The sequence below is a fragment of the Nansenia antarctica genome (genome assembly GCF_963989245.1).
Source record: "Nansenia antarctica genome assembly, chromosome: 1".
In the NCBI taxonomy this organism is placed as follows: domain Eukaryota; kingdom Metazoa; phylum Chordata; class Actinopteri; order Argentiniformes; family Microstomatidae; genus Nansenia; species Nansenia antarctica.
In genome coordinates, this window is record NC_137674.1 from 7226997 (window position 1) to 7253328 (window position 26332).

Sequence of the window (26332 nt, forward strand, 5' to 3'; positions counted from 1 at the left end):
ATTGCCTCAGAGGGGTGTCACACTGGTAAAACAGTGGGAGGGGCAGCACACACACACACACACACACACACACACACACACACACACGATCAGACCAAAGGGTACTGTTTGCTCTAGCCAACAGAGGGGATGCCATGACCTCACCCTGCTGGCGGAAAGGAGGGTTTCATTACGGGCGTCACCAAACACAAGGTGCTGCACTTTCCATGGTCTGTGCCAAATGGCCAAACAGAGAGTCCTTATTCCTGCTCGCCAGGACGTCCTCGTTACATAACAGCAGTCTATTTCCTGCACTCGCCTGGGGGCTGCTCAACACTCTCACACCTACTCACGCACACTCAACCATGACCACACCCAAACACTCAACAATGGCCACACCCATTGGCTGGACTATAACCAAACTCATAGACTGAACAATGGCAGCATCCATTGGCCAAAGGCTGACCACCACACCCATTGGGTGAACGCAGACTTTTGAGTGCCTGGCGTGGCCAAGAAATGATGACATTCACGAAGTAGACGTAGTCTACTACGTCTTACTAACAGAAGGGACTACATCAGACTCCCGATTACGATACATAAAGCGAAGTGGCTTATAAGTGGCTTATACCTTCGGTTGGTGGTCTGTCTGTGCTGCAATTCTACTCACCTATCTGTCCTGGCACGTGTTTCCCATGGAACTGCACGCAAGCTGTAACGTTGAAGCAGTTGAGGTTCTGTGGGCCCTCGTGGCAATGAGGCACAGATATGTTGATGGAGACGGGAAGGAAGATGGACACGTCCACAGTAATCACTGGCCGAGACCTGTAACCATAACAACCATGATGACTGGAGACACTGTAGTGGGCACAACTGGGCTATTATTCTGTTTAGGGTTGCACAAATCCCGTAAGTTTGGGAAATTATCGGAAAGTTTCCCCAAACTTACAGGCATTGTGCAACCCTAATTCTGTTGTTACACTCTTACAACATTACACTGCCTGGACAATAATATGTAATACCTTTATGTCACTTACCTCAATAACACCACACTATCAGCCATGAAAGCCCCAATGGTCATATCTGCAATGAAAATATTACTAGTGAGTAAATCCTAGGTTTGTAAGGTATAGCGTAGAGACCATTGCAGACCTGACCAATCTACTGTACCGGTAGATTGATAGGCCATGCTACATTAGGCTGTACACCTGTGCTGTCTCAATTCCCAGATGTCTTTAACAATGGAGCCCTCTTGTGTGCTTGCATTTTGCGGCTCAAGTCTGAATGTCTACTGTGGAATGCAATAAACAAAATGCCTCGGCATCACGAGTCTGACTGCTCAGACCAAACTGAACTATCCAATATGGAGCGCAACATTCAACTACTACTACTACTACTTTCACATGCCGGTATTCGTCGCTTTAGTCACTACTGGTTCCGTCTGCTTTAGTACAGTATAACTGTAACCCAAAGCCTTTCAACAATGATTAACTATGGGTGGTCTGATACAGTTTGTCGTGCCTGTTCTTTACAAGCCTGTTCTCGCTTGACCATACCTGGATATCCATTGCCATCCATGTCCACATTGCCAGAGATTGATTGGCCAAACATCCGTAGAGTAGGGTTTACACTACGTCCAGACAGCCTCTGCAACGAATTAAATTAAAAGTCAAATGATGACGCAAAACAACACACTGACCAGTCACAGATATGCCAGGGAACATACAATAGCAAGATATCAGACAGCAGATCCCAACTACCAAGCTAGTTTCAGTGCTAAGAGTACACTATACTGTTTGTGCCTTAATCTTTCAATAACAGTAAGTGGCCATATGTTTTTACTGGGGAGACATTCTAGTCTCACCATATCCCATATCTTTTTATAGAGCTGATGGACTACCCTACTGTATAAGGTGGCTTCATGGGGCTAATTTATAGCATTAGAGTTCCTCTGTACTGGCTAATAAAAACAAGCTCCTCCGGGGTTCACTCATATATTAGATGAGTGGAAAATCTATTCACAGAGTTACCACCTGGGTCTTTATAACACATTACTCAATGACTACTGCAACTGCTGTGTCAACACAGATGTAGTTGTCATGTTGTTGTTGCTAACAAAATACAGTAGGCAATTAGAAAACAGATGATAATGACATTTCCATGTTGCTGACTCTTCCCAAACGACAAGTTGAGCTGTCTCTTGGTTGTTTTAACGGATTAAGAGGAATACCCTCCTCTTCTTCTTCCTTCAGTTAGAGGGACTGTGGGAGTACAGCTTGCTCTTTCTGCTTGCTGACTCGATGGTACCAGGCTGAGCTTATGACATGTTGTGTCTATTGGGGCGGCTGTGGCGCAGGAGGTAGAGCCGCCTTCTAATGATCGCAAGGTCGGCAGATCGGTGGTTCGAGCCCCGGCTGGCCACATGTCGAAGTGTCCTTGGGCAAGACACTGAACCCCAAATTGCTCCCAGTGAGCGGGCCTGCGCCTTGCATGGAAGCTTGTCGCCATTGGTGTGTGAGTGTGTGTGTGAATGGGTGAATGAGAGGCTGTTGTTGGATAAAGGCGCTATATAAGTGCAGTCCATTTACCATGGAGTATTTGCTGACGATTCCTGTGGCATCACCATGGTAAATATAGACCGCTCCCCCATGGTCGTCCTCTTTGGGCGCTCCTATGGCCACATCTATACAGAGAGAGAGGAGAGAGAGACATGGGTCCTCTATGAAGAGTCTGAGAAGACAGACTGCAAGAAGCTGCTTAGTGTGTCAAGACCCCCATAAACCCCTGTTTGCTTTAAGCCAGGCCGTGTTTGGGAAACACGTTGTTAAGTCTCTTAATAGACACTTAAGTGTTGTCAGTGCCCATAAAACCCACTGAGACCTTTGTAAGAATGGAAGGAGAGCCACAAAGCACGAGCAAAATGATTAAAACAACATCTCCTTATCCCATCTCCAAAGAAAGTGAAAATAAATATTTTCCCTTTTAAACAAAAACTTTTCACACTTTGGACTTTTGGCAATTCTGAAAGTGAAGGCTGTATGTAAGGTGTCTGACTGTAAGGTAAGGCTTTGTTGCCTGGAGGGCATTTCTGAGCACCAGACACATAGTTGCTGCTAGGCTGCTGGCTACGGAACACACAGAATCAGAAACCAAGAGATGAGACCAGAAACCAACTTCCAACCTTCCTAAAGCCCTCAACTGTGAAACACACACCAAGAAAAACCTTCTTAAACTATGAGTGCCAGGAAAGAAACGGTGTGTGTGTGTGTGTGTGTGTGTGTGTGTGTGTGTGTGTGTGTGTGTGTGTGTGTGCGCGTGTGTGTGTGTGTGTGTGTGTGTGTGTGTGTGTGTGTGTGTGTGAGCGTGTGAATACATGGGTGGGAGGGCTTTTTTTCAGAGGATCCCCTCAACATACGATAATCGAAACAGAATGTCTATGAAAATGCTTTTTGGGGTTTATTGCCTTTATAATGCATTACATCCCACCAACATTTCCATTAATGGCACAATGTTTAATAATGTAAAGCACATACAAACTGTATGACTATAGATTTCAGCGCCTGTTTAGATTTGATCACAAAAATATATCTCTATCATGCAACTGAATAATAAGACTCAACAACACAGTGACTTGGTTGACACTGACCTTGGTAACCATCGTCATCGATGTCTCCGATTGCAGCGATACACTCTCCAAAATGTGCATTGTAAGCATTATCCCCGCTTAAGAGCCCTACCTCCTCCATCACCCCCTACAATCAGGATCAAACAGGGGAATAGTTACAAAGATAACATGGCATAATCAAAAGGCATCCGACAACAGCTTTACAGAGTACTGAATACAGTATATACCAAGTGAAATACACCAAGATTTCTCCTATAGTAAGTGAGGAAAACACTTTCTGTAACTGCTATATGAGGAATGATAGTACCTTAGCATGCTGTACAGTAGTTGACTTTGATTATAAACTTAAACAATCAGTCTCACAGTTATAACACGCTTGCAATAACTCAGCTTTAACATGTACAAACAGTGATACTAATCTTGGTAAGTTAAACAATCAATATGCTAAATCAAATAATGTTTAATATATTCAAAGCAATAACATTTTGAAAATAACTAGTCTCAAGCTAGACTCAAACACAAACTTGCGATACCTGACTGATAAGCCATCTATGCAGGCACACAGATCTGGCTGAAGGATAGAGGCCACTAACTACATTTCTATAGGTCACACACAGATCATAATATCACTGTAGCATTCCCATCCGGTTCCCACTCACATTGCCCTTGCTGAGGTAAACAGACACCTGGCCCTCATCCCGGAGCTGGCTGTGCATGGGAGCTCCCACCAGCAGGTCTGACAGGCCATCTTGGTTCAGGTCAACTGCACATAATGAGGAGCCAAAGTAAGAGCCCATCTGGAACCAAGCCGAGCCACAGAGCATTGGGTCAGGTAACATTGCCAAGGAGGTCCGCTTTCCCCGTCCGTCCCCTCAAGACTTCAAGCACTTTCTTTTAGTTTTTCATCTGCTCCACATTCTGATTGGATTTATATTTCTTTTCAGGGTTTTTTAAGTTATTTTTTCTGAGTGGGGGGCAGTCCCACTCATATTTTTTTCTTTTCATTGCGATAGAGACAGTAGAGATTTTGACAGGAAGGATGGGTGAGAGAGAGAGAGAGAGAGAGAAGGGATGACATGCAGGATATGTCCGCGGCCGGACTTATCTATCTATACCAATATTTAAGACAGAACTTGGCCTTTATGTACCTAGATTTACTTTTATTTACCTTAAAACCAAAAACATTAGCTAGCTACTTTCCACTTACCACTTCTGCTCTCTAAACACTTAACATAAACATACTGTAAACACTGTGCATGCATCACCAGCACTAGATACGCAAGCACTGAGACAGATAATCACAAGGGACTGCATATGCAATGCCCTGCATAAGTAATGGCGTACCGTAACATAGGGGGACTATGCATCAACAGTATTGTAATTTCTAAACAGTGAAACCAATATGTACACAAATAGTATCAACTAAGAGCTGAGAATCTCAACTTTACCCTCATAGTAATTGTCCAAAAAGCACAGAGAGTGCAGAGCCAAAAGAACAAAGACTGCTTCACTATCCCATGATTACGTACACAGGGCATTGTATGTTATTTCTGATAAAGCATGGTAAAAGATGGTTGAATTGATCAATGTTTTATAGTTATGGTAAACAAGTGCAATACCACATACCATTTTCCCTGAGGCTTGAAAAATCTTCACCAAAGAACCACCATCAATTCTGAAAATGTAAACCTGGAGGGGAAGAAGCAGTGTTAAAGACACCTTATTCCAAAGAGACGTACAATCAATACTTTTGACTAAGTAAGGGAATCATCAATCCACCAGTCGTAGCAGGAAAAGTAATCTAATTCAGGCCAGCAGCCATTGCTAGTCGTCGTGCTAGAAGAAGAACGTTTTTTTAAAATACTGGATAAACAGCACTACGGTAATTAGGCTTCCAAAGACAAATGGTTTCAATAGAAACTAACTAGAAGGCCTCACAGCCTCAACACAAACACAGCGCCTACCACACAGCTACCAATAACACAATGAATTAAACAAAATTCAGTTCCCTTACTTCAGGCTAGAAGAAAGAGTATGTGTCCAGAATATAAAATGAAAATGAATGTGAAATGAAATAACACAACGATAGCATGACATCCCCCCCCAACACAACCAATTCAGTACCTACTTTCCCGTTACCACTGTATTGAGGCGCACCTGCAGCAACATCTGTTACACTGGGGGACGAGAAGTGCCCAGCAGCCACAGCATAGCCTAGACAAACAGACAAAACCATTAAGTTTGCGAATACATTTAATCTCCGAAAAGAAATATAATGCTGTTCACAAAATGATGAAAGGGATTCATTACCCAGATAGCTGTATCCATGGGAGTCTACATCCTCCTTGTTGGGGTTGTAGAAGGTGTTGGAAGTCAGGTTGTACACCTTGACCGTTCCAGTCCAGTAATATGAACCTGGCGCCCCCATTATGACCAGCTCCTAAACACGACACAGCACATACATCCAGCAGAGTTATAGCATAGCGCTGTCTACAGAATACATGGACGGTGGAATTACAGGAGAGAAAACATGCCATCGGGCCATCGGGTGAAGCTTCGGTTAACCAACGGCCCACAGACCATGTTGTATTATCTTCAGCTAACCACGCCACAAGACCAAAATGCCAGCTGTAGCTTGCTTCCTTTGATCCTTTGGGGAATTCAATGCTCAAGCAGACTTCATAGCTTCAAAATGACTTGTTCACAGCTTCTTGTTGTGGCGGTTAACAGTCATATTCCATTCCAGAACATCTCAATTTGAACAGTGTGTGCAAATATGTTTCTATTTTGTTATGTCTTCAACTGTTAATTATGGCCTTCTATTTCCTTAGCATGAATCTGTAGAGTAATGATCTCAAACCATGGATTTGAATAAAATAATAATGCATCACAAAAAAAAATAAAAATAAATAAAACAAGACTCCCTTGAACAGTAACATGAGTTTAATATTTCTGTAGATTATCGGAGCACTTTGAGCTGCAATGTTTGCAGGAAAAGCGCTATACAAATAAAGTTATTATTATTATTATTATTATTGTCCAAGAAAAAACAAGAAAATCTGGCTCAGATTGGTCACTTCCTTATGGTCACATCAGACTAGAGAATGTCGTCTGATGTGTCCTGCAGTCACACATCTGTGGAACACAAGGCACCAGCTCTCTACCTTCCTTCAAATTCCTCAAATTCTTCAATCAAACGTTGTCCAAAAGCCTTTGACAGCTGTCTGTTGTCCGCAGTGTATGTTCCATGCATCCTTTCTGCTAACTTCAGTGTTGTGTCCAATTCTCTTGTCCCACTGTGTTAACTAAATGCTGGACATGGAACTTAATTATAAATTATAATTATAAATTACATTTATGTTTCTACGATTACATCATTTTTTTTTTTTTTTTTATGTATCTGATTTCCAGTCATCGGTAGCACATTGTACATACTACCCAGGGTGCTGAGTGATGTAATGGGCTGTGGTCTGAACTGATGTGACGGATAGACCTGGATCTGGGCGTCGCTCCTGTCAGGTGGTTCTGGTGTTCTGGTACCTGATCCAAACCCTGTTCTGGGCATTCAGAGAGTAATAAGTCAAAGGCTGGAACTACTTTAAAGGGAACGTTTAACACTACCGTATATCAGCGCGGAGACAGAGAGCATGTGGTAAGATGTTAAGCAAGCATCCCGAGCATGTGAGATCACCACATTCAACTATCTAATTATCTGTGGAGACTCTTCCTTGTCTGACGGACAAAAATATTTAGAAATTAGAAAAAAGGGTTCGACTGACTGATAAGCCAGAGGAAATATGTATTTCCTTGAACACTATCTCGTAAGGGGTAGAACAAGTGTACGCTACAACGTATCAATGGGGTCAAGTGAGGCTACAAGTATGGACATAAGTGCTTAAGTGGATTTCTTTTCTGTCTGTGTCAGCATAGAGACCTCCTTGTCCTCTAACACCCATCACGAGATGACAGAAAATCAAAGGCCATTACTGAATCTTCAAAGTCAACAAAGAGTGTGAATGAACAAGTTACTCATAGTTTCATGAGTGTTCTGATTAGGGTGGAATATACTGACGCATACCTGCACATCTTTGAAAATGTTAGACCAAATCTTTGTGGTTCACCAGCCTTATTGGAGAACCTTGGACTCTGAGGTTTAGCTAGGTCTGATGTTGAGGATGAGTGCTGAGACCAGCCATGAAAACAAAGAACAGACTTCTAACAGTATGACTGTGCTAACAGAAACAGGGTATCACATGTATTAGAAAGATGAACATGCACTGCTACTGACCTCAGTAAAAACGCCTGCTATCCCCGCTTGGCACGAGCCATGCTCTTCTCCATACTTCTGCTTATGGTCTGCAAGAAAAAACAAACCACAAATGATTTCGCTGTGTGCCTGAGCCAGCATTTACTGGAGTTCTTCCTGCATTCCAGATGGAGCTAGTCAAAGTCCAAGCTCCATCCAAGAGGAATCTGGGGGCAGAAAGCAGGGTAGGAGAATAACTAAGCAATGCCACGTTCAACAAAAACTCACACTTGGGGGGGGGCGGGTGGGGGAGGGGGGGGCAACGACGACACTGCTCTCATGTTACTGAAAATAATATTGGGCTTGGATCCCTGCAAATCGCACAGTACACATGGCCCCATGCAAGGCCTGCCTGAACGCTCAGCCACTTGGAGGCAGTAGGAGGAACGGAAGGAAGTCAAATCCTGAACCTGAGGGCCAACTCAAGAAATAAGGCTGAAAACAAACCCACTTGCTCGAATCAAAACAGGTTATGTAGCGGAATCATACTTGTATGGTACAGCTAAATAATAAGATACAATGCATACATGCATACAATCTACAAGGTCTATAAAATACCTTGAGGGAAGGAAAACCCAATTGACAACCTATGCATAACAGTGGTACAAATGGACTTGATTTACTATAATCACAGCCCTCCTAGCACATTGTACATTGCTGTAAAACAGCCAGGGTGGTCTCAAGACCGTCTCATATAACCCATCTTGTGAGCAAATAATCTTAAACACCACAAAAACACATGGCCAAGAACACAGCTTCCATCGTGACTATCCTCTCATAATCAAAATGTTTTTCTTAGCGATGCGTTGCAGAAGGGAGACAAATTCTCCTTCTCCCTTCACTGGACGCATAATGTGTCAAATATTTTTATCCTGAGCATAACTAAGTATGTGTCCTTGAAATTGCCAGGTGTGAGGTCTTGCCAGGGCGCTCATATTCCTCTTGTTTTGGTTTCAGAGACACACTTCAAGGCTCTCTAAGTACCCGTCTTTAATGCCAGGACGTCAGTCAGAGGGCTGGAGGACAGGGCAGTGCTTCTGCTTCATAACTCATTGTGTAACCTGGAGAAGACGTGTGCCATCGTAAACTCCCTCCAAGTACACAGCTTAACCAAACAAGCCCCCTCATCCTCAAATGTAAATTCAGTTCAAGTTCAAACGTTGTACTCTGTCTGTGTCTGTCCAATGAGTAGAGAGAGCACATAAACTTTGACCAAATGAAGAGTTTGATTTGGGCAGCCATGGCAACCTGTACTGTACCTTCATAACAAGGGATGAGAGGTTGCGTCTTGCCCTGTAGAGACGGAGGGATGATGGAGCAGTAGCCATGGGGAAGGATGTGCTCGGCATCGTAGTACACGTTTTTCCAACGGTGAGCACAAGCCTATGTGAAACACATGAGGAGAGTCATGATCAAACCATCAATTCACACACACGCACACGCACACGCACACACACACACACACACACACAGACACACACACACACACACACACACACACACACACACACACACACAGACACACACACACACACACACACACAAAGACACACAAAGACAGATATCCATTTTATATTTGAGTCTGAACTGGAGTCAGTGTGTCTCCATAGCTGCCAAATTAACTTCAGTGAGAAGGAAATTAAGCATTTAGCACAGCCAATGCTGACCATAACGGCCATGGTCTGTGGTGTGAATATCTGAGCCTCAGCATAAGCACAACTCTGCTTCCAAAACAGCATTTTATATGTGGTGGGGAAAAGAGCCTTAACTCATAATATCGTCATGTTAATATCTGCGTTACTAACAGTGCTCATCACAGCTCCACTGGGCTTTGAATGCAGCCAGAGAAGAGGACCCACTGCACCAGAGTGCAGTGAGTTCATCCACCATTGTTGAAACAACTCACAAAGTAAATACAAAAATCTGAAAAGAAGTTAACTCCTCCACTGTTCCTATACTGTTAGCTAAAGTTGGAAGTAAAACCCTCAAATGCGAATAAGTCTAAAATCATTGATATTGTGTCAGTGGGACAGCGTTCCTCAAAATAACATTTTGCTTCTGTGTTTTAGATAAACATTCCGTAGCTCTATCAGTGAAAACGGTTAGGAAACTATGGAGCGGCTTCCAATTTTTTGCACAAATAATGACACATAAATGTGGTAATAATCTAGGCCCCTGGGGATGGTGGTCAGGCCGCTGTGGCTCTGGGGACAGTTCTGGATGCCTTTCTCCAGACAAAGTTCAGCTCTTTTCCCTCTAGACTAGAGAACCCCACACTCTTTAAACGAGTATAGAGACTTCTGCAGATTGTGGGCACACAGAAAGCGTCAGATGACTTCCTGGCAGTTGGATGTTGTGTTGGGAAACACTCATGTGTTTCACAAAACAGTCTGGCCTACAGCACTAGAAGAAGGCCTACTAGCTCTGTTCAGTGAACTGGTGGTTCATTTCTAGATGAATAGGGTAGTAGAAATCTCTACGATAGACGAGTTGGTTCTTCAACTGTTAGAGAACGTTCATGCAATGGCACATGATATTCAAGTAGAGCCAAGTGTTTGTCTTTTGTTTCTCTAACAGGAGCAGGCCTGTCGCGTATGGAATGGTACCATTGTCATTCTCCTGTGTGAGCTGATTGGTTAAGGAAAAGGCCTTCAGTAGAAACACAGATGATATCACTGGAGTTCACATCTGCCAAGCAGCAGTTTCACTCCTCTTGCAGGGAAACGTGAGTCCATTCAGATGAGATAAAAAACAAAAAAAACAAGCATCAGCTCTCTCTCAAGAGGCCTATGCAGACGTGGCTCCAGATATTCAGAACCTCATCATCATCAGATCAGACCTCTGAACTCTGGTTTTAAATAGTTGAGATCCAGGCCTACAACACCAGCATCTCCCCCACAAACAACTTGTGTTTTGCACATTACCAAAAAAGCCTATTTCCCAAGACTTACTACTCTAAAGCCTCTATATTTTGATTGATGAATAATAACAATTGGATGTGGCTTGAGGGCCTTTCCAAATTCCTTCGCAGTATTAAAAAGGAAAAAAAGGAGCAATGGGCTACATTTGAATTACAGTACATGATGAAATGAAAAAATCTATTGGACTCTCTACAACAGTCAAGTTCTCATGATTCCTCCAGCCTCCCTGAGGAGTACGCACATCGCCACCACATTCACACCTGTCAGGAGTGTTTACAGAACATCTCTCTACACGTGGACCAAAGGGGCTACACGTGTCCTTCAGGCCACCTCTGGTACCGGACGCCTCCAGACACACCAGCCAGGATGACTCTGTCTCCCAGAGACTTGGGCCTTTCATCGCCCACTGCAGGAGTTACAGTAACACTTAATGAAAGCCTGCCCTTGGACGGGACCACCACAGAGGCACTGGAACCTAAACAAAACCAGCCAGCTGCCCTGTGATCTCTCAGTAAAGGTCCTTTCTAGCGCTCACGATTAGTCATACAAACACTTGATTTTGGTGTTTTAGCGACTCAAGACAATAGAAATCGCACTGATTTAATTTGTTGTTATGTGCATAGACGATTTAGAACAGTCACATTTGCGTCACTCACAAACAAACCCTGTCAACACTATACACAAACAAATTAATTAATTTGTAAAACATCATCATTAAAATTCATTAATCAATCATGGCAAACAAGCTATTTTGTTCACTTGCCCAATTCAAAACAGACAATTTCCATTCAATGCACATGGTGCATTGCCAATTGCATGTGCCTCTACTTTTTAAATGAGGAATTGAGAGATAAAATGTTTGCTAGTAGGACACGTTTTGATGATGGGAACAGCTGGGTTTTAACAATGTGGTTCCTGGTAAGACATTTGTAACAATGATGGTGATTAATCCCGTCTGCTTTTACTAGCATATATGGTTTGTGTTAAACAACGGCTGTTGTCATTGTTTTGAAAGAAAACACACAGCATAGATAATCCTGCCAGTCTCTCACCAGAACTTTGCCGTTGGGTTTGTCCTGTCGGGCGAGGCTGACCCCCATCCACTCATCATCCCTGTCTCCCTGGCATGTCTTACCACATGACTCTCTGGGCTTGTTCCCTGAGGAAGACAGATACATGTGTTAACAAAGAGGAGGTCTTCTAACAGATCATCAAATAATACCACAAGGCAAGTCTCTCGAAGGACACAGTTCTAAATCAACTACTGGGTCTAAAATGTATTCTGTTATATATGTACTGTATATTTTTTTGCAATATATGTAGTTGTGGTTTAACTGTTGAACTTCACAGTCTCACCAATGGCCATTACTATGTTGTGTCCCATAATTCCAAACGATAAAAGCTGCCCAGTTATTTCTTGTTTGCTACGAGAAAAATATCTTAGAAAAGATTGCTTGGAGAATTAGTCCTTCAATGTAAAATGACTTGTTTGTGCTTGCTTGACTGGCTTGCAAGTTGCTCCATCTTAGTGACTTTAAATCATTCTTAATGGAGATCTAACTGGTCTAGGGAATGTCTGGGAGAGGACTAACAAGTAAGACTAAAAGAAGTAAACAGCAGTAGGAACTCACTTATTCACTTTCACAAAAATGCACTTAACTGGGGAAATAGAGCAGATTAAGATCTGTTAGGTAAATTAGCCAATATCACAAGAGTACATCTGCAATCAAGACACTGTTTTTCAGAGCCTGAATCCAACTATTCTTGAATAAAAAAACACTAGACTAATCTGTGTTCCCTCTCTGGGTTTGCTTTCTCCTCCCCCTCCCTCCCTCCCTCCCTCCCTCCCTCCCTCCCTCCCTCCCCTCTCTCTCTCTAGACACCAGGGTTCAGTAGCATGAAAGCAGAGTCAACTCAAGCCTCAGTAGATCTGCATCCCATCTTGGATCACAAGATAAGCTTCAGCATTCAGTGTTAATATCATTAACACTATATCTGTATATCATCTCTAATATTTTCTGGGACACCCCGGGGCTGAACTCTGGTATGATCCTGTCTGGTATGATTCATGGTTCGTGGTCCTGTTGTAGCCCTGTAGCCGGGACAGCAGGGCCCCATGACTATCTGACGCTTCCTGTAATAATCGATGTTTTGTTGGTGACACATGGAGTAAGTGGGGGTTTATATTAAAACCACATAAACCCTCTCTTTCTTAACCACAAGAAAAGGATGGAGGAAATGTCTATGGCTGAACATTTTGGCACAACTGCTTGGAAAATGTTAGCTAAAACATTAATCATATCTATCAAAATATTTCTGGACTTATTCTGGAGAATATTCTTTCTGTACGCCTATATTCGATTCAAAAACACAAGAACAACTAGCCACTGTTTAAGACGTGTGTATATAGTATACTGTTTTTTGATTGACAAAAAACATGCTTGAATACTATACATACATAGTGTAGTGTGAAAGAGAAAGATTAGGGTGATTGTCTTTGGTTGGCTATGTAGGGTTTTGAGGCTGTGTAGATGGTCCATAGTCCTTGGGATGTGGCTCTGAAGTTGTGTATGGTCAGTGGCTCTAAGGTTGTGTGGATGGTGAGGTTCCCTGGGTAGAGATCTTTAAATAGAAAGCTCTGGTTCTAAGGCTGTGTGGTTGTACTGACCTCGGCCCAGGTCCATCTCTGTGCAGCGGCGCTCTGGATTGCTGTGAACACGACATTTGAACACAGCTCCAGGGGTGTGCACCGAGCTACTGTAGGAAGAGTTAGCCTTGGGGGCACCTACCAGCACCCTGCAGGGAGAAGGAAGCAGCATGACTGAACCAGTATAAACTCATCTTGTCACAGACAGTCCTGTGGCACATCATTGGCACATCATAACCTTATCATAGCCTTATCATCACCATAACCACATCATAACCCTATCCTAGAGTTCTTCTCTGCCATGGTGAAGAAAGAAATCTATTCACTGGTCAGATACCGATCAGTCTCTAATACTATTCAGCTCACTGGCTGATGCTAAAAACAATAGTGGCAGCTGTGACAAAGACTGCGATAATATCCAATATCCCATATCCCAATAGCCCATATTATAATGCAACTGCAGAAAAAAACGCACATTTACAAACTGCACATTAATACCAATATTAAGCCTACAATATACCTCATATTCTCAAAGTTTCATAAAATATTAGAAGGCTACATTTAGTTTATTTGACTTTACCCTCCACTACATCACTGCTGACATGTTGACCACATTTTACGCACAGCCATGCAACCAACACACTTATCAATTGAGGCTTTCTCTTTCTGGAGAGATGAAAATCAATGGAAATTAGAAAATGATCCATTAGACTAATTCAAAGGTTTTTGTTTGTTTTAAACACATCTTCAACAACGTCATGGAGGCAGGCGTACACATTTGAAGTGTCAAAACAACGATTACGACTTTCTCAATAAAGAAATGCTTGTTTTGTAATTGGGCGTACGCTGCATCCAAAGTTCAATGTTGAGTACACAGGTTGCCTTGCCAGACTTACCAGCGCGTATTGTCATGAAAGTGCTCCAGAACTGAGTATCCAAAGAAGCTCGCATCTGGTCCACGGAACACTACGGGATGTTCTAAGTCAACGTTGTAGCAATAAGCCACAGAAACAGACAAATACACATAGAGAATATCCAAAACGCCCTTCTTTTGAGTCCGAAAATGAGCCATCCTTTTGCGCATCCTTGGCTTGGGAACCGAACGTATTTTTAAGAACAAACACGAGGATTAGACTGTTGAATGAGCTCAAATAAGTTACAAAAACTTACAGTTTAACAAAGTTTCTGAGGTCAAACTTTAACCGAGCATGTAAAAATGACAGGAGTAGGGTCTTGAGCATAGAAATGTAACGGTCCAGTAAAAAACTAACGGTCCCGTCAGCTGCGCTCCATGCCGTGAATCTGATAAACGGGGCGCTCGCAGTTGCTTTTGGCGAGAAAGTGCGGTCATGGTAGATTTGGGTAGGTTTGGGGTGCGAGCATCACATTTCACCCAACAGCCCTGAAGCTTCCAACATGTGTGAACGCTGCTGCCATCTAGCGTACACTGTGGGACGCGACTCCACAGCGTATTGCCGAGAACTTGGACCTCCCTTGATGACAGATCATGTCATGTGCTTCAATGTAATGAGTGAATGAGTGAATGAGAATGTTTATTTTGGTCCCCTATACAATTCACAATACAGATATAAAACATTTACACAGTCACAATGCATAACACCAGGACCAAAAAGGTGTAGGCTGAAGCCATGGCTTATTGCACCTACCCTTGTTACATGCATGTTGTAGTTGTTTTTCCCCCCCATGCATGCATAATCAAAACATTGAAACTTTTACAAACAAAATGTCACTTACGCATGTCAACAAAAGTTCAAAAATACCAAACAAAAACTATATTTAAACCTCTGTTTTATACATGTTAATCATCTTATTTTTAAAATCATTTTAGTGTACTACACATGTTCATTTCCTTTTCAAAAGTATTCCATAAGTTTACTCCTTTAACTGTTATACATCTTTGTTTTGCATTTGTTCTAATCTTTGTTTTCATAAACATACATATTCCTCTGAGTTCGTAATTACTCTGTCTAACTTGAATGTAGCTGACAAAATGTGAGGATGTCATTTATTTTGCACCATAACCTGCTTTTATAGACCAGAATATACGAGTATGCTGTTCTCAAGTGGAAATGTAGCAGTAGAACTGGATTTCTGTTTAGCCATCAGTCCATATATATGTGGTCTGTTCAGGTTCTCAAGGATCTTTGAAAAAAGAACAATGCAGATATTATGATTGTGAATAAGAGACATCTACTAGTGTGAAATACACAATTGCATTGAGGACATCCACAACCATTTTGGGCAAAGAAACTAGGCCCAAACAGAATTGGTCACGTGGATCTTACAGTAAAATAACTATTATTACTATATGATATCCAAAGGTCGAAACGGACATTATAAGCTGTAGTACACGTATACTCAACACTGACGATTCATATTGACTATACAACTAGAATGGCATGTCAACATCAAAATGCATACTATTCAGCTGTACGATTCATCAGTTGCCAAAATATACAGTAGTACTGTATAACCCTAACCCAGTACTGTAAATGGACAGTTAGTTTATTATCCTGTTTTTGCACAATTAGGTTACCAAGGTAGACAGAGCAACCATACTAACCACACTGTAACAGTTTACAACAGAGATGTGTTCACTTGTGTTCAGAGATGCTTTTTTTTATCAGCGGTTGAAGTTTCCCCAATGACCTTTGAAATTTTCAAATCTAATAATGCTTCCTAAATTAATCAGGATATGTACTGTTTTCACTGGGCTTCATACTATTGACTATACAATTAGTGTAAGCAGGCGACTTTACAAAATGCAATTACAACAAATCAATAAGTACACACAAAAATACATTTCAACAATGAGACAAGAGAGGCTAACAGTGTGTGTACTGTAAATACACTTTTATTAGCTCGTCTGAAAATGTATTAATGCAGCAACAGTCACATGGTGCCCTATAGTACAGATCTTATTTTTCATTTATTTACAATTTACATTATGTTTTGGGTTTCTTTTTGTCAGTCTTCACAAAATATTAAGTAGAAAAGCTGTGGTAAACAAACAAGGTTCTAGAAGCTAGTGTCTTTAAGTGGTACACAACATTGTGCACAGCAACAGTTAAAGGGTCATTTATTTCATTACACAGTCATACAGGGAAAGGTGATACAGACAGAAGAAAACACAACCAAAGGATCAACTGATAAAGAATCATAATAATAAACACAATAAGTTATTGCACAAGCCATCCATTCTAACAACAAAAAAAAGGAAACCATTATTCCTGGACAAAAAGATCATTGAAATTCATAAATTAACAACCGCTTATTTCTTTGCTTAAAATTCTATGGGAAGAATTTATCTGATCTTGGCATAATATCATATTTTCTAGATCCCTCAAACCATAACCTATGCTCGTACAGTTCATATCCACACACACACACACACACACACACACACACACACACACACACACACACACACACACACACACACACGGCCTTCAGCAGCAGTTTACTTCCACCTCTCCCAAAGAACCAGTATTGTTCAGCTACCTTCACCGTAGCCATGGCTGTGGAGACAGAGAAGGGAGAGATGAAGCATTACTTTAACTGCATGGTGCTACTTCGACAGATGTCTTACATGGTATAGATATAGGTGTTTCGGAACCACCCCAACCACTAGAACAAGAGCAGAATTTTGCTAGTTAGGCCTTGTAAGTGAAGGCCACTTACAAGGCCTAACTGGCAAAATGCTGCTCTTGTAAGTGGCTCATTGGTAGCTTTACAGCAGAGGAACATTTTCTTACAGCTGCTTTTGAATCCTCTTTTTCCAGAACCTTCTCAGCCTGGTCTGGTGGGAACTTGAGCATGGAGGTTATGACTTTGGCCATCGTCTGTTAGAGAAAAACGGAAATCAGCCATATTATAAATAAGAATACATAACAATGGCTGCCTTCCTCAAAACTAACTGAACGTGGGATTCCATTCCCGCATTCTCTCTGAACGTGGGATTTCTATGATTAGCGTGCAGTCATCTGAAACATAACAACTATATATTTCTATTGTATCGTGTATCGCTTTTTATCAAATAAGCCTGTCATGACAGAACAACTATTATCTACATAACCAGCTCCAGGCCTATCTATCATGGTGCATGCTGTACCCCGTCAAATACAGAGCTAATCAGAAACAAGTGCTGCTGTTTAGGGAACCAAACCACTCTATTTGTGCTAAACAAGGCCAGTAAGTCTTAAAATGGCAGGCCTGCCTCATGTGAAAGGTATGTGCCGTGGGGCCGCCTGCAGGACATCCTTCCTCGCAGGGAGGCCTGCTATGATGTCATAAAGCCTGACTGTTTACTGTTGACCTGGGGGATTCCCGCTGTCTTTAGGACCATGTCAACAGCTCTGTTAATTACGGACAGCTATAGTTAATTGTTAATTAGCTCTACTAAACAGACACACAAAATTACTTTTGTATGGGGTCTCATAGGAAACTAGTGTGGGAACGGTTATTGCCCTCTCCCTCCGGCTTGTTCTGCCTGCTCCTTTTCTACCATGCAGCTAATGATCTATTCAAACTCGTGAAATACATCTTCAGAATTATTACCGGATAAACTAGCACATATAACACTAACACGTGTTTCAGGACAATGAATGTTAAAGAGGGAGAAATTGCACGGCTTAATAATTTGCAACAATCTCAGCATGTCAAACGTAATCTGTTCCAAGCCCAAATTAATACTACAATACTGTATAGTAGTATTATAATAGATGATGTTACCTTTGTTTCACGTCCCATCATGTACTCAAATAACACCTTCCTCAGGTACTCCAACTCAGTGGGCTCTGAGAAGGCGTCAGCGCTGAAGTGTCCAGGGTCTGAAAAAAAAAAAAAAAAAAACACTCAAAAGTCAGTTTTGAGGAACTTAAACTCCATCAAACTATTACCATAGCACATTTTAGTCATAGGTATAACTGCAACTACTCACTGACATTTCATACATAAATGAGTACGTCTGTGATAGAAAAGCCTTTGAAGCTGAGCTTCTGAGTTAAGGCACGCAGAGAATCTATCACCAGAGGCACACTGGTCATACAAATATCTGCGTGACTCAGTGATCAAAGGGAAAGTGGATGTGTCCTCCAACGTTTACAGAGTAGATCTGAATATTCACGATTGTTCTAAATGTGATTCCTCCATTTACTGCTACCCACTGCTCCAAACAAGGCTGGAAATCTAACTGCAGCCTAATTATAGCACTGATATTGTTTACATGGCATCATGTTCCTACTAGCAACAGAGGATTGAAACAGGCCACAGGCATGGGTCAAATTAAGTGCCAACTACAAAAAAAAATATGGATAAATGGCACATGGCTTAAAATAGGCACTTTTCCATTGCAAGAGCTTAAAGGCCCATGCCAGACAGTTTTCCTTCCTGGTTTTTCTTTAAAAAAATAAATATATAAACACTCAAAAGACTGGAAACACTGGAGCGGTGATGTTAGTCATTCACAGAGTTATTTGGAAAAGTAACATCAGATATAGCGAGGAGCAATTCTCAATAAAATGTGTAGAAAGGTTGTTTGACTTTGAAAAAAAAGCTGGTGAAAGGGGGTTTGGAGGGTTATATTTCACTCTGGGCCCAAAATACACATGTACTTTCACCTAGAAGGCAATTGTATTGAGTTGAATCATTGTGCAATAACACGCAGGATGTCATATATCACCCCAAAAAAGTACATTACTGGGGGCCATCCAGCTGTACTGTACAACAACACCATACTCCCTCCCAAGGATGATGGATGGGACATGACTGTCTATGACTATAACTGCCTCGTGTCTATACCTGTCTATAACTATATAGTGTCTATAACTATAACTATAGTGTCTATAACTATAGTGTCTATAACTATAACTACCTATAGTGTCTATAACTATAACTATCTATAGTGTCTATAACTATAACTATAGTGTCTATAGCTATAACTATAACTGTCTATAGTGTATATAGCTATAACTGTCTATAGTGTATATAACTATATCTATAGTGTCTATAACTATAACTGTCTATAGTGTCTATAACTATAACTATCTATAGTGTCTATAGCTATAACTGTCTATAGGGTCTATAACTATATCTATCTATAGTGTCTATAGCTATAACTATAACTGTCTATAGTGTATATAGCTATAACTGTCTATAGTGTATATAGCTATAACTGTCTATAGTGTCTATAGCTATAACTATAGTGTCTATAGCTATAACTGTCTATATAGTGTCTATAACTATAACTATAGTGTCTATAACTATAACTATAACTATAGTGTCTATAGCTATAACTATCTATAGTGTCTATTACTATAGTGTCTATAACTATAACTATAACTATAGTGTCTATAGCTATAACTGTCTATAGGGTCAAAACTATAACTGTCTATAGTGTCTATAACTATATCTATCTATAGTGTCTATAGCTATAACTGACTATAAGTGTCTATAGCTATAACTGGGCAATTCTGGGCCCTGGACAGTCTGGACGGATTGATGGCAGCTGCTGGACTGAAAAAATCAGGTGTAGTGCTGAGGCACAAACATGTACATTTCAAGCCTGCAAACTGTGACACTTTAAATAACGTGAAAAAATACTATTGTGCAATATGACAACCCTAGTTGACTATCTGTGCAGTATAGTACAGTGGATTGTGTACATAGCCTTTATTTATGTAAACCAGCTCCTTCCCTTCTTGTGATTGTTTTCTTTTTCTATTTTTTTTTTTTCCCTTTCCTAACACCAGGGGAGCCACCCCTCCTAAATTTCGTTGTTTGGTACCTGTACTGTAGCAATGACAATAAAGTCCATTCATTCATTCATTCATTCATTCAACTGACTATAAGTGTCTATAACTATATCTACGGAATCTATAGTGTCTATAACTATAACTATAGTGTCTATAACTATATCTATCTATAGTGTCTATAACTATATCTATCTATAGTGTCTATAACTATAACTGACTACAGTGTCTATAACTATATCTATCTATAGTGTCTATAACTATAACTGACTACAGTGTCTATAACTATATCTATCTATAGTGTCTATAACTATATCTATCTATAGTGTCTATAACTATATCTATCTATAGTGTCTATAACTATAACTGTCTATAGTGCCACTGTGTGAAATTACATGTTAAAGTGGTCACAAATAAAAATAGCTAATCACTAAGGTATAGCTTCTTCCAGGTTTGCAATGGAGAGGTTAAAGCCAGCAGAGTGGCCCCGACACTTCTGTTTCTCTGGAATAGCCATTTAGACAAAGACACTAAATGCCTTGGCCATGCCTACAGACCGCTTGATGTGGAAAAGGGAAGGTAGAGGTGATAGTGGAGCCAAAACAAGACTTTGATCAGCAGGCGTGGCTAAACGGGCAGCCAATAAATCCCCTAGGCTATGTTCTCCTGACCTCAGGTTAGCCCAGCTGAATCCACACTCCCCCAGGAGGGGGGCCGAGGACCTGCAACCAGATATCAACATCAACAGCTTTCTCATCTTCCCCTCTACCTGGTGGAACCACACTTCTTAGTGGTCAGGACAGCTAACCCATATTGATAGAGTGTTATGGTGAGGCTGAATGAATAAGCAGAGGAAAACATTGTGTGTGTGCGTGGGTCGGGAGTATTCATTTTAATCTAAGTTTATCTGTGCAGCCTGTCGGTGTGTGTGTTTGCATTTTGAGAGGCTAAACTGACTATAGCCTGAGGTGGTGGTGACATCACCAGGCTTTTACTACAGCAATAAATAGGTCATTGGGATTGTATAAGGGGAAAGGTTAGTATGTGAACTCGTCATATTGAAATGATCATGATGAGACTCGAGCGAGTGGAGGTTTGATATCTTTTGAAATTGAGTGGTGAAGTTTCAGGGGGAGAGGGCAGGTTATGTGTACGGGGGTTTACGTGGGAACAGAAAGACCACAGCCTGCAAAAGCCATTACAGCCATGGATGAGTCCCCCCTCCCCCTGCCAACAGACGATTCTCTTTATTACACCAGCAGGGAAGGACCATGAAGAGTCTAGAAGTCGACAGACCCCCCCCCCCTCCCCCGCCGCCCCCTACCTTAACCCCCCAGTGCCCAGTCTTCCATTTCCGCCTCTCATGTCCCATATTTTTTAGCCATGTTCAGCGGTGCGTGTGTGCAGAAGGCAGATTGATAGCAGTGTGTAAGAGCAGCTGGGCTAGAAGCATACGAGTCAATCGATGGCTCACACGCAGCCTAGATTACTACAATCAATAACACGTCTAGTCGCTGGCATCAGTTACACTAGGATCAACTATTTTCATTTCCGTTTACAGTTGGAGAGCAGGTGAGTCCCCAGCCTACCTCTTGGTGATGTTGAATTTACAGACATGTTCATCAGGTTTACGTTACCTTTGAATGTGCTTCCAAGATGAGTTACTACTGAGTGTTTGTTGATGCTTCTAATCTTGTCCTCAAGTGCGTGGATCTACAGTACAATGAAAAAAAGCATGTAAGAACACCTAAATCCTCATGGAGTGGATAAAAGAATATTTCCAATTTTACAGAAGTGGTTCTGTAAATATAATCAATTTATTATTTGGACAGTCTCTAGGAGAGTTGTAATTGTGAAAATGACGACGTGTGAGAGAAACAGTCGGTTAGGGGCCCTCCGATTGTTTATAAGGTTAAAGGAAAAGTAAGCAGATGTTCTGTGTAATTAAATGGATCCAAAAAGAGTCAAGCAGTTCCTATGACTGGAGGCAAACAGAGTCCTGGGAAAAAGACAAGAGGGATGTACTGTACAGACTTATGTCTAGTTAACCCCAAACACGCTTACCCGGTCAACAAACTCCTGCTCCTTCAGCTTGGCCTCACTCAGGAGGGTTGTCCTCTCTGCAAGCTGAAGCTGAGTGGAAGAACAGAAGAGAGGGGCATGAGTAGGGCACAAGAAAGACAGCACATTAGTGAGGAGTGGTGGCCTGGGGTGGTCCAGTGGTCTAGCACAATGGCCTACAGTGGACACATGCCCATGACGGCATGGGTTTGACCCGGCCCATGCCCTGCTGACATAACCCTCGCCTCTTTACTTTCCAGTCTTTCTCCACTGTCTCTATCCAATACAAATGAAAAATATAAAAGAAAGAACCTTAAAAAAAAAAAAAAAAAAGGGGAGTGAAGGCAACAGCTTGGGATCTGTGATGGAGATGGAACCATAGTAGGGAGACAGTTGGGCTAACACACTACTGAGTAGGGGCGCAAAGGTTCAGTTGGCCCACAGTTTCGGTTCGGTTTCGGTACGTGTTTTGTGCGCATGGAGAAGAAAAAAAATGCTACTATTTACTTACAAACTTTACTTTTTTTGCTTATACCTATGGATCTTTAACATTCAGACACATTCCAGAATATGACTGGTATATTGTATAATATAAAAAATATAAATATTGTAGTAACACCCACTGACTAGCGGGTAGACTGAGTACACCATAAGCACACACAGCTGCCCCACATTCCCCCATATGGTGGATGGCCAGGGAAGAAAACCACAGGCTCGATAGCCCAACGTGTCACACCTGCGTCTCCTCACAGGCGGCACCTCCTCACAGGAGGCACACATAAAGAGCAGGGGAGCAGACACAGGGGGGAGAGCTGCGGACGGACAAGACGTGTCGAGAGGGTGAGAGCTGGTCTCCGGCAGAACAATTCTGTGACAATAGTACATTAATGAGTTTTATCTGTCATCAGACTGATCCCGGCCATAGGCTGCAGTGAGACGGTGAGAACCAGGCAGCCCTAGAGGGAAACCTGTAGCCACCTCCGACCCACGTCCACGGAGCCAACCTGTCGGCCCTCCTACCCCTGGCCTACGATGAACCGCAGCCCTCACTCTGAGGGTTTAGTCCTGGGAGACCTTAGAGGACCGACTGGGCCTAAAGTTGGACTCAAACTAAACAGAAATTATCCCAAACCACAGATTTGTAAGAATCCGGGGCTTCCTCAAACTGTTGTCTCTCAACCACTTTCATGCTCTCAACTCCGCTCGCCATGAGCAAACATTTGAACAAGTTACAGAAGCAACTGCGTTCCAGACAAACTCGACCTCCAACTTTGAATGGAACGCAGCATAAACTGAGAATGCCACAATTCACTAGTGCATATTGAACCATGGATGGCGAACCGTACAGGTTCAATATAAAACCGAGGACCGTTGCACCCCTGTGACATACAGAGTGAAAAAATAATAATAATAATTTGATCAGTGTATGAACTTTCTAATTAATTAATTAATTTTAACTAATTAATTTTGACATTTAGCAGACGCTTTTAATCCAAAGCGACTTACAATTACGAATTACAGGGACATTCCCCCTGGAGTAACTGAGGGCTAAGTGCCTTACTCAAGGGCACACTAGTAGTGGTGTGGTTTCAGGCGGGATTTGAACTCACAACCTTCCGATCACAAGTCCAACTCACTATCCACTAGACCACCACTACCCCTACTAACTTAAAAAACAACAATAAACTCAAACTCTAAGGATCAAAGAGCAAAGATGGTTAACTCACCTGTAGTTCCTCTACACCCACCTGGGGGGGGGGGGGAAACAAAAATAGTATGATGATGGTGTTCACCTTACCAGTCTGCATAAAGTCACGTACTGTACTGAATTCTGGGCCAGTTTTGAACTTTCCTGCTAAATAGATGGGGAATCGGTTAGGACAGGGGTCGGCAACCTTAACTGTCAAAAGAGCAATCTTTGGCCAAAATCTGTCTGGAGCCTTGTTGTTGTCTTGTTGCTTTTGAGCGAAAATAGCCTTCTGACGTGACATCTTTCAGCTCGGCTGTCAGGCTGTTGAACATGGACACCCATAAGTCTGTCAGCTGTGTCGGCCAGTTCAATTTCAAGGATGACTTATGCCTGTGAATGTGGGCATGTTCAACAGGGATGGGTCAATATCCAGTGTTGTGACAGGGAAGGATAGTGTCGTTTTTTCCTTTCTAAACTCGCTGAATCTCTCTCCAAATGTAGTTTGCAATCCGATGATCGCACATTGTAAATAATCACAATTGATGTGATTGTCTCCTTCTTCAAACTCTCTCAGGGAGGGGGAATCTCTGGCAAACACTGTCAACATGCGCTCAAACACTAAAACATCTTCCAGCATCTGCAGGGCCGTGCTTCTCTTCCCCTGGAGACTTTAGTTTGCCGTGTTTAGGTGACGTCATGTTCACCATGAAGTGGTAGATGTTGGCTATGATGCATTTTTAGTTGATAACATATGAAAACCGTATTTTTTTAATATGGTGTATCGGCTACACATTTTTTACAATTGGAGAATGTAAGAATCACATACAACAATGATAGATAACAAATAAATAACCATTTCCATATAAAGAGGTTGCCGACCACTGGGTGAGGAGAACTTGGCTATCGGTTCTAGAAGCTGTAAAACTGTGAGACAAAGACTGACCTGACATCTACTGTATATGTGGAGTGGCCTGTGAGGCCCGGAGTAAGGGAAGGCCTTCCTGAGCATAACCCCACACAATCCCCCCATAAAGTTATTACATCAGCCAGCAAAAATGTAGCAAGGTTAAACAAAAGCGAGCTGCTCACTTTGTGTGTGTGTGTGTGTGTGTGTGTGTGTGTGTGTGTGTGTGTGTGTGTGTGTGTGTGTGTGTGTGTGTGTGTGTGTGTGTGTGGTGTGGACGTGTGTGCGTGGGTGTTAGTCTGTGAGGGGGTCTCACTGCATGGATAACACTTCCCTCCTGAGTGTTTTCTCCACTCTGACTCCCTCCAAGCATGCAGTGTTTGCCTGGGAACCTCTACAGTATAAATCTGAAGCCTAGGATGATCTCTTAGGGGGTTAATTGGGAACAGGGATGGAGTTGGAGTCGCTGCCTCTTTAAACCAGTTTTCCAGGGAGAACATTCCTGTCTGATTCAAGAGATCCTCACAGCATCCGGCATGCTTTGGAGAGCTGCCACCTCGCTCAAATGAAAGCCTGATGAGCAAGGTACTGTATATTAATCAAGTTGTCTCTGCACACTTGGATGTAAGTCACGTTTCGAAATAGGGACTTCACCACGCAGTGCAGTGGGATAACTGATACTAACTGTTAAGCTTCTTCAACTTGACTTGAACTTGGCTAATAAAGAAACTAAAAGCACCTGGGGGTATCCAGAAAAAAAACTCCTGTCTGGTTTTGTTTGGCCTTCTCAACCGGTAATGCTTCCATCAGACTAAGGTGTTTGATATACAAGCCCTCTGAGAGCAGAGGTGAAACAATTGCAATTCTCATCACACAGCACGGCCTTTGTAAGGGCGAGCAGCCCTTGAATAATATTAATCATATGAGTCATCCAATCCTCCAGGGCTGTATATAACCTCCACCACTGTAATAGCCGCTAGTATTTACTTCCACATTTGTTCAGTGTCTGTTGGAAAATGGCACAAATATCTATAAACCTGGTACGGTGTACCTGGCTGGAGATACCGTACCTGTGAGTTACTGGTAGAGACAAGACTCCTTGTCTGTAGGTCCTCCAGCTCTTTCTGAACCTGCCACACACGATCCCCCATCTCATCCTCTCGACTCTGAGAGGAAGGAAGCAACAGCTGAGTCATTTTCTATGATTCAACTCTTCATAGCCTGTCTCACAGCTAAAGTATGTCAGTCAAATATGACTGTGTGTAATTACTAAGTGCCATACCCTGGACCTCCCTACTTAAATTGTGTTTAGAGACAGTGATGGGTGGGATACAGGTTTACATGAGGTGAGCTGACTGTACCCCACTATTCATTTAGTCTAGTTAGAAATGTAAATCGTTCAGCGAGCAGTCATAAGGTATATGTAATT

General features: G+C 42.1%; 2 protein-coding genes across 2 annotated transcripts in view; both read right to left on the reverse strand.

Moving 5' to 3' along the window:
• The window catches only part of itga9 (integrin, alpha 9), a gene marked incomplete at its 5' end in the record, with an annotated part of 46847 nt that extends 32285 nt beyond the window's left edge, over positions 1–14562 (reverse strand). Inside the window, 14 exons of the mRNA XM_080536314.1 lie at positions 650–804; positions 1017–1062; positions 1536–1626; positions 2568–2662; positions 3626–3731; positions 4264–4401; positions 5231–5293; positions 5733–5818; positions 5915–6044; positions 7893–7960; positions 9170–9293; positions 11884–11990; positions 13500–13627; positions 14375–14562. Coding sequence (XP_080392440.1) covers positions 650–804; positions 1017–1062; positions 1536–1626; positions 2568–2662; positions 3626–3731; positions 4264–4401; positions 5231–5293; positions 5733–5818; positions 5915–6044; positions 7893–7960; positions 9170–9293; positions 11884–11990; positions 13500–13627; positions 14375–14562 — 1525 coding nt within the window. The remainder of the gene's footprint in view (positions 1–649; positions 805–1016; positions 1063–1535; positions 1627–2567; positions 2663–3625; positions 3732–4263; positions 4402–5230; positions 5294–5732; positions 5819–5914; positions 6045–7892; positions 7961–9169; positions 9294–11883; positions 11991–13499; positions 13628–14374) is intronic.
• Positions 14563–16365: 1803 nt separating this feature from the next.
• golga4 (golgin A4) overlaps positions 16366–26332 on the reverse strand; it is a gene marked incomplete at its 5' end in the record, with an annotated part of 32091 nt that continues 22124 nt past the window's right edge. The window contains 7 exons of the mRNA XM_080536304.1: positions 16366–17017; positions 17255–17341; positions 18231–18328; positions 21886–21961; positions 22313–22381; positions 24037–24057; positions 25974–26069. Of these exons, the coding sequence (XP_080392430.1) occupies positions 17003–17017; positions 17255–17341; positions 18231–18328; positions 21886–21961; positions 22313–22381; positions 24037–24057; positions 25974–26069 (462 nt within the window). The 3' untranslated portion in view covers positions 16366–17002. The remainder of the gene's footprint in view (positions 17018–17254; positions 17342–18230; positions 18329–21885; positions 21962–22312; positions 22382–24036; positions 24058–25973; positions 26070–26332) is intronic.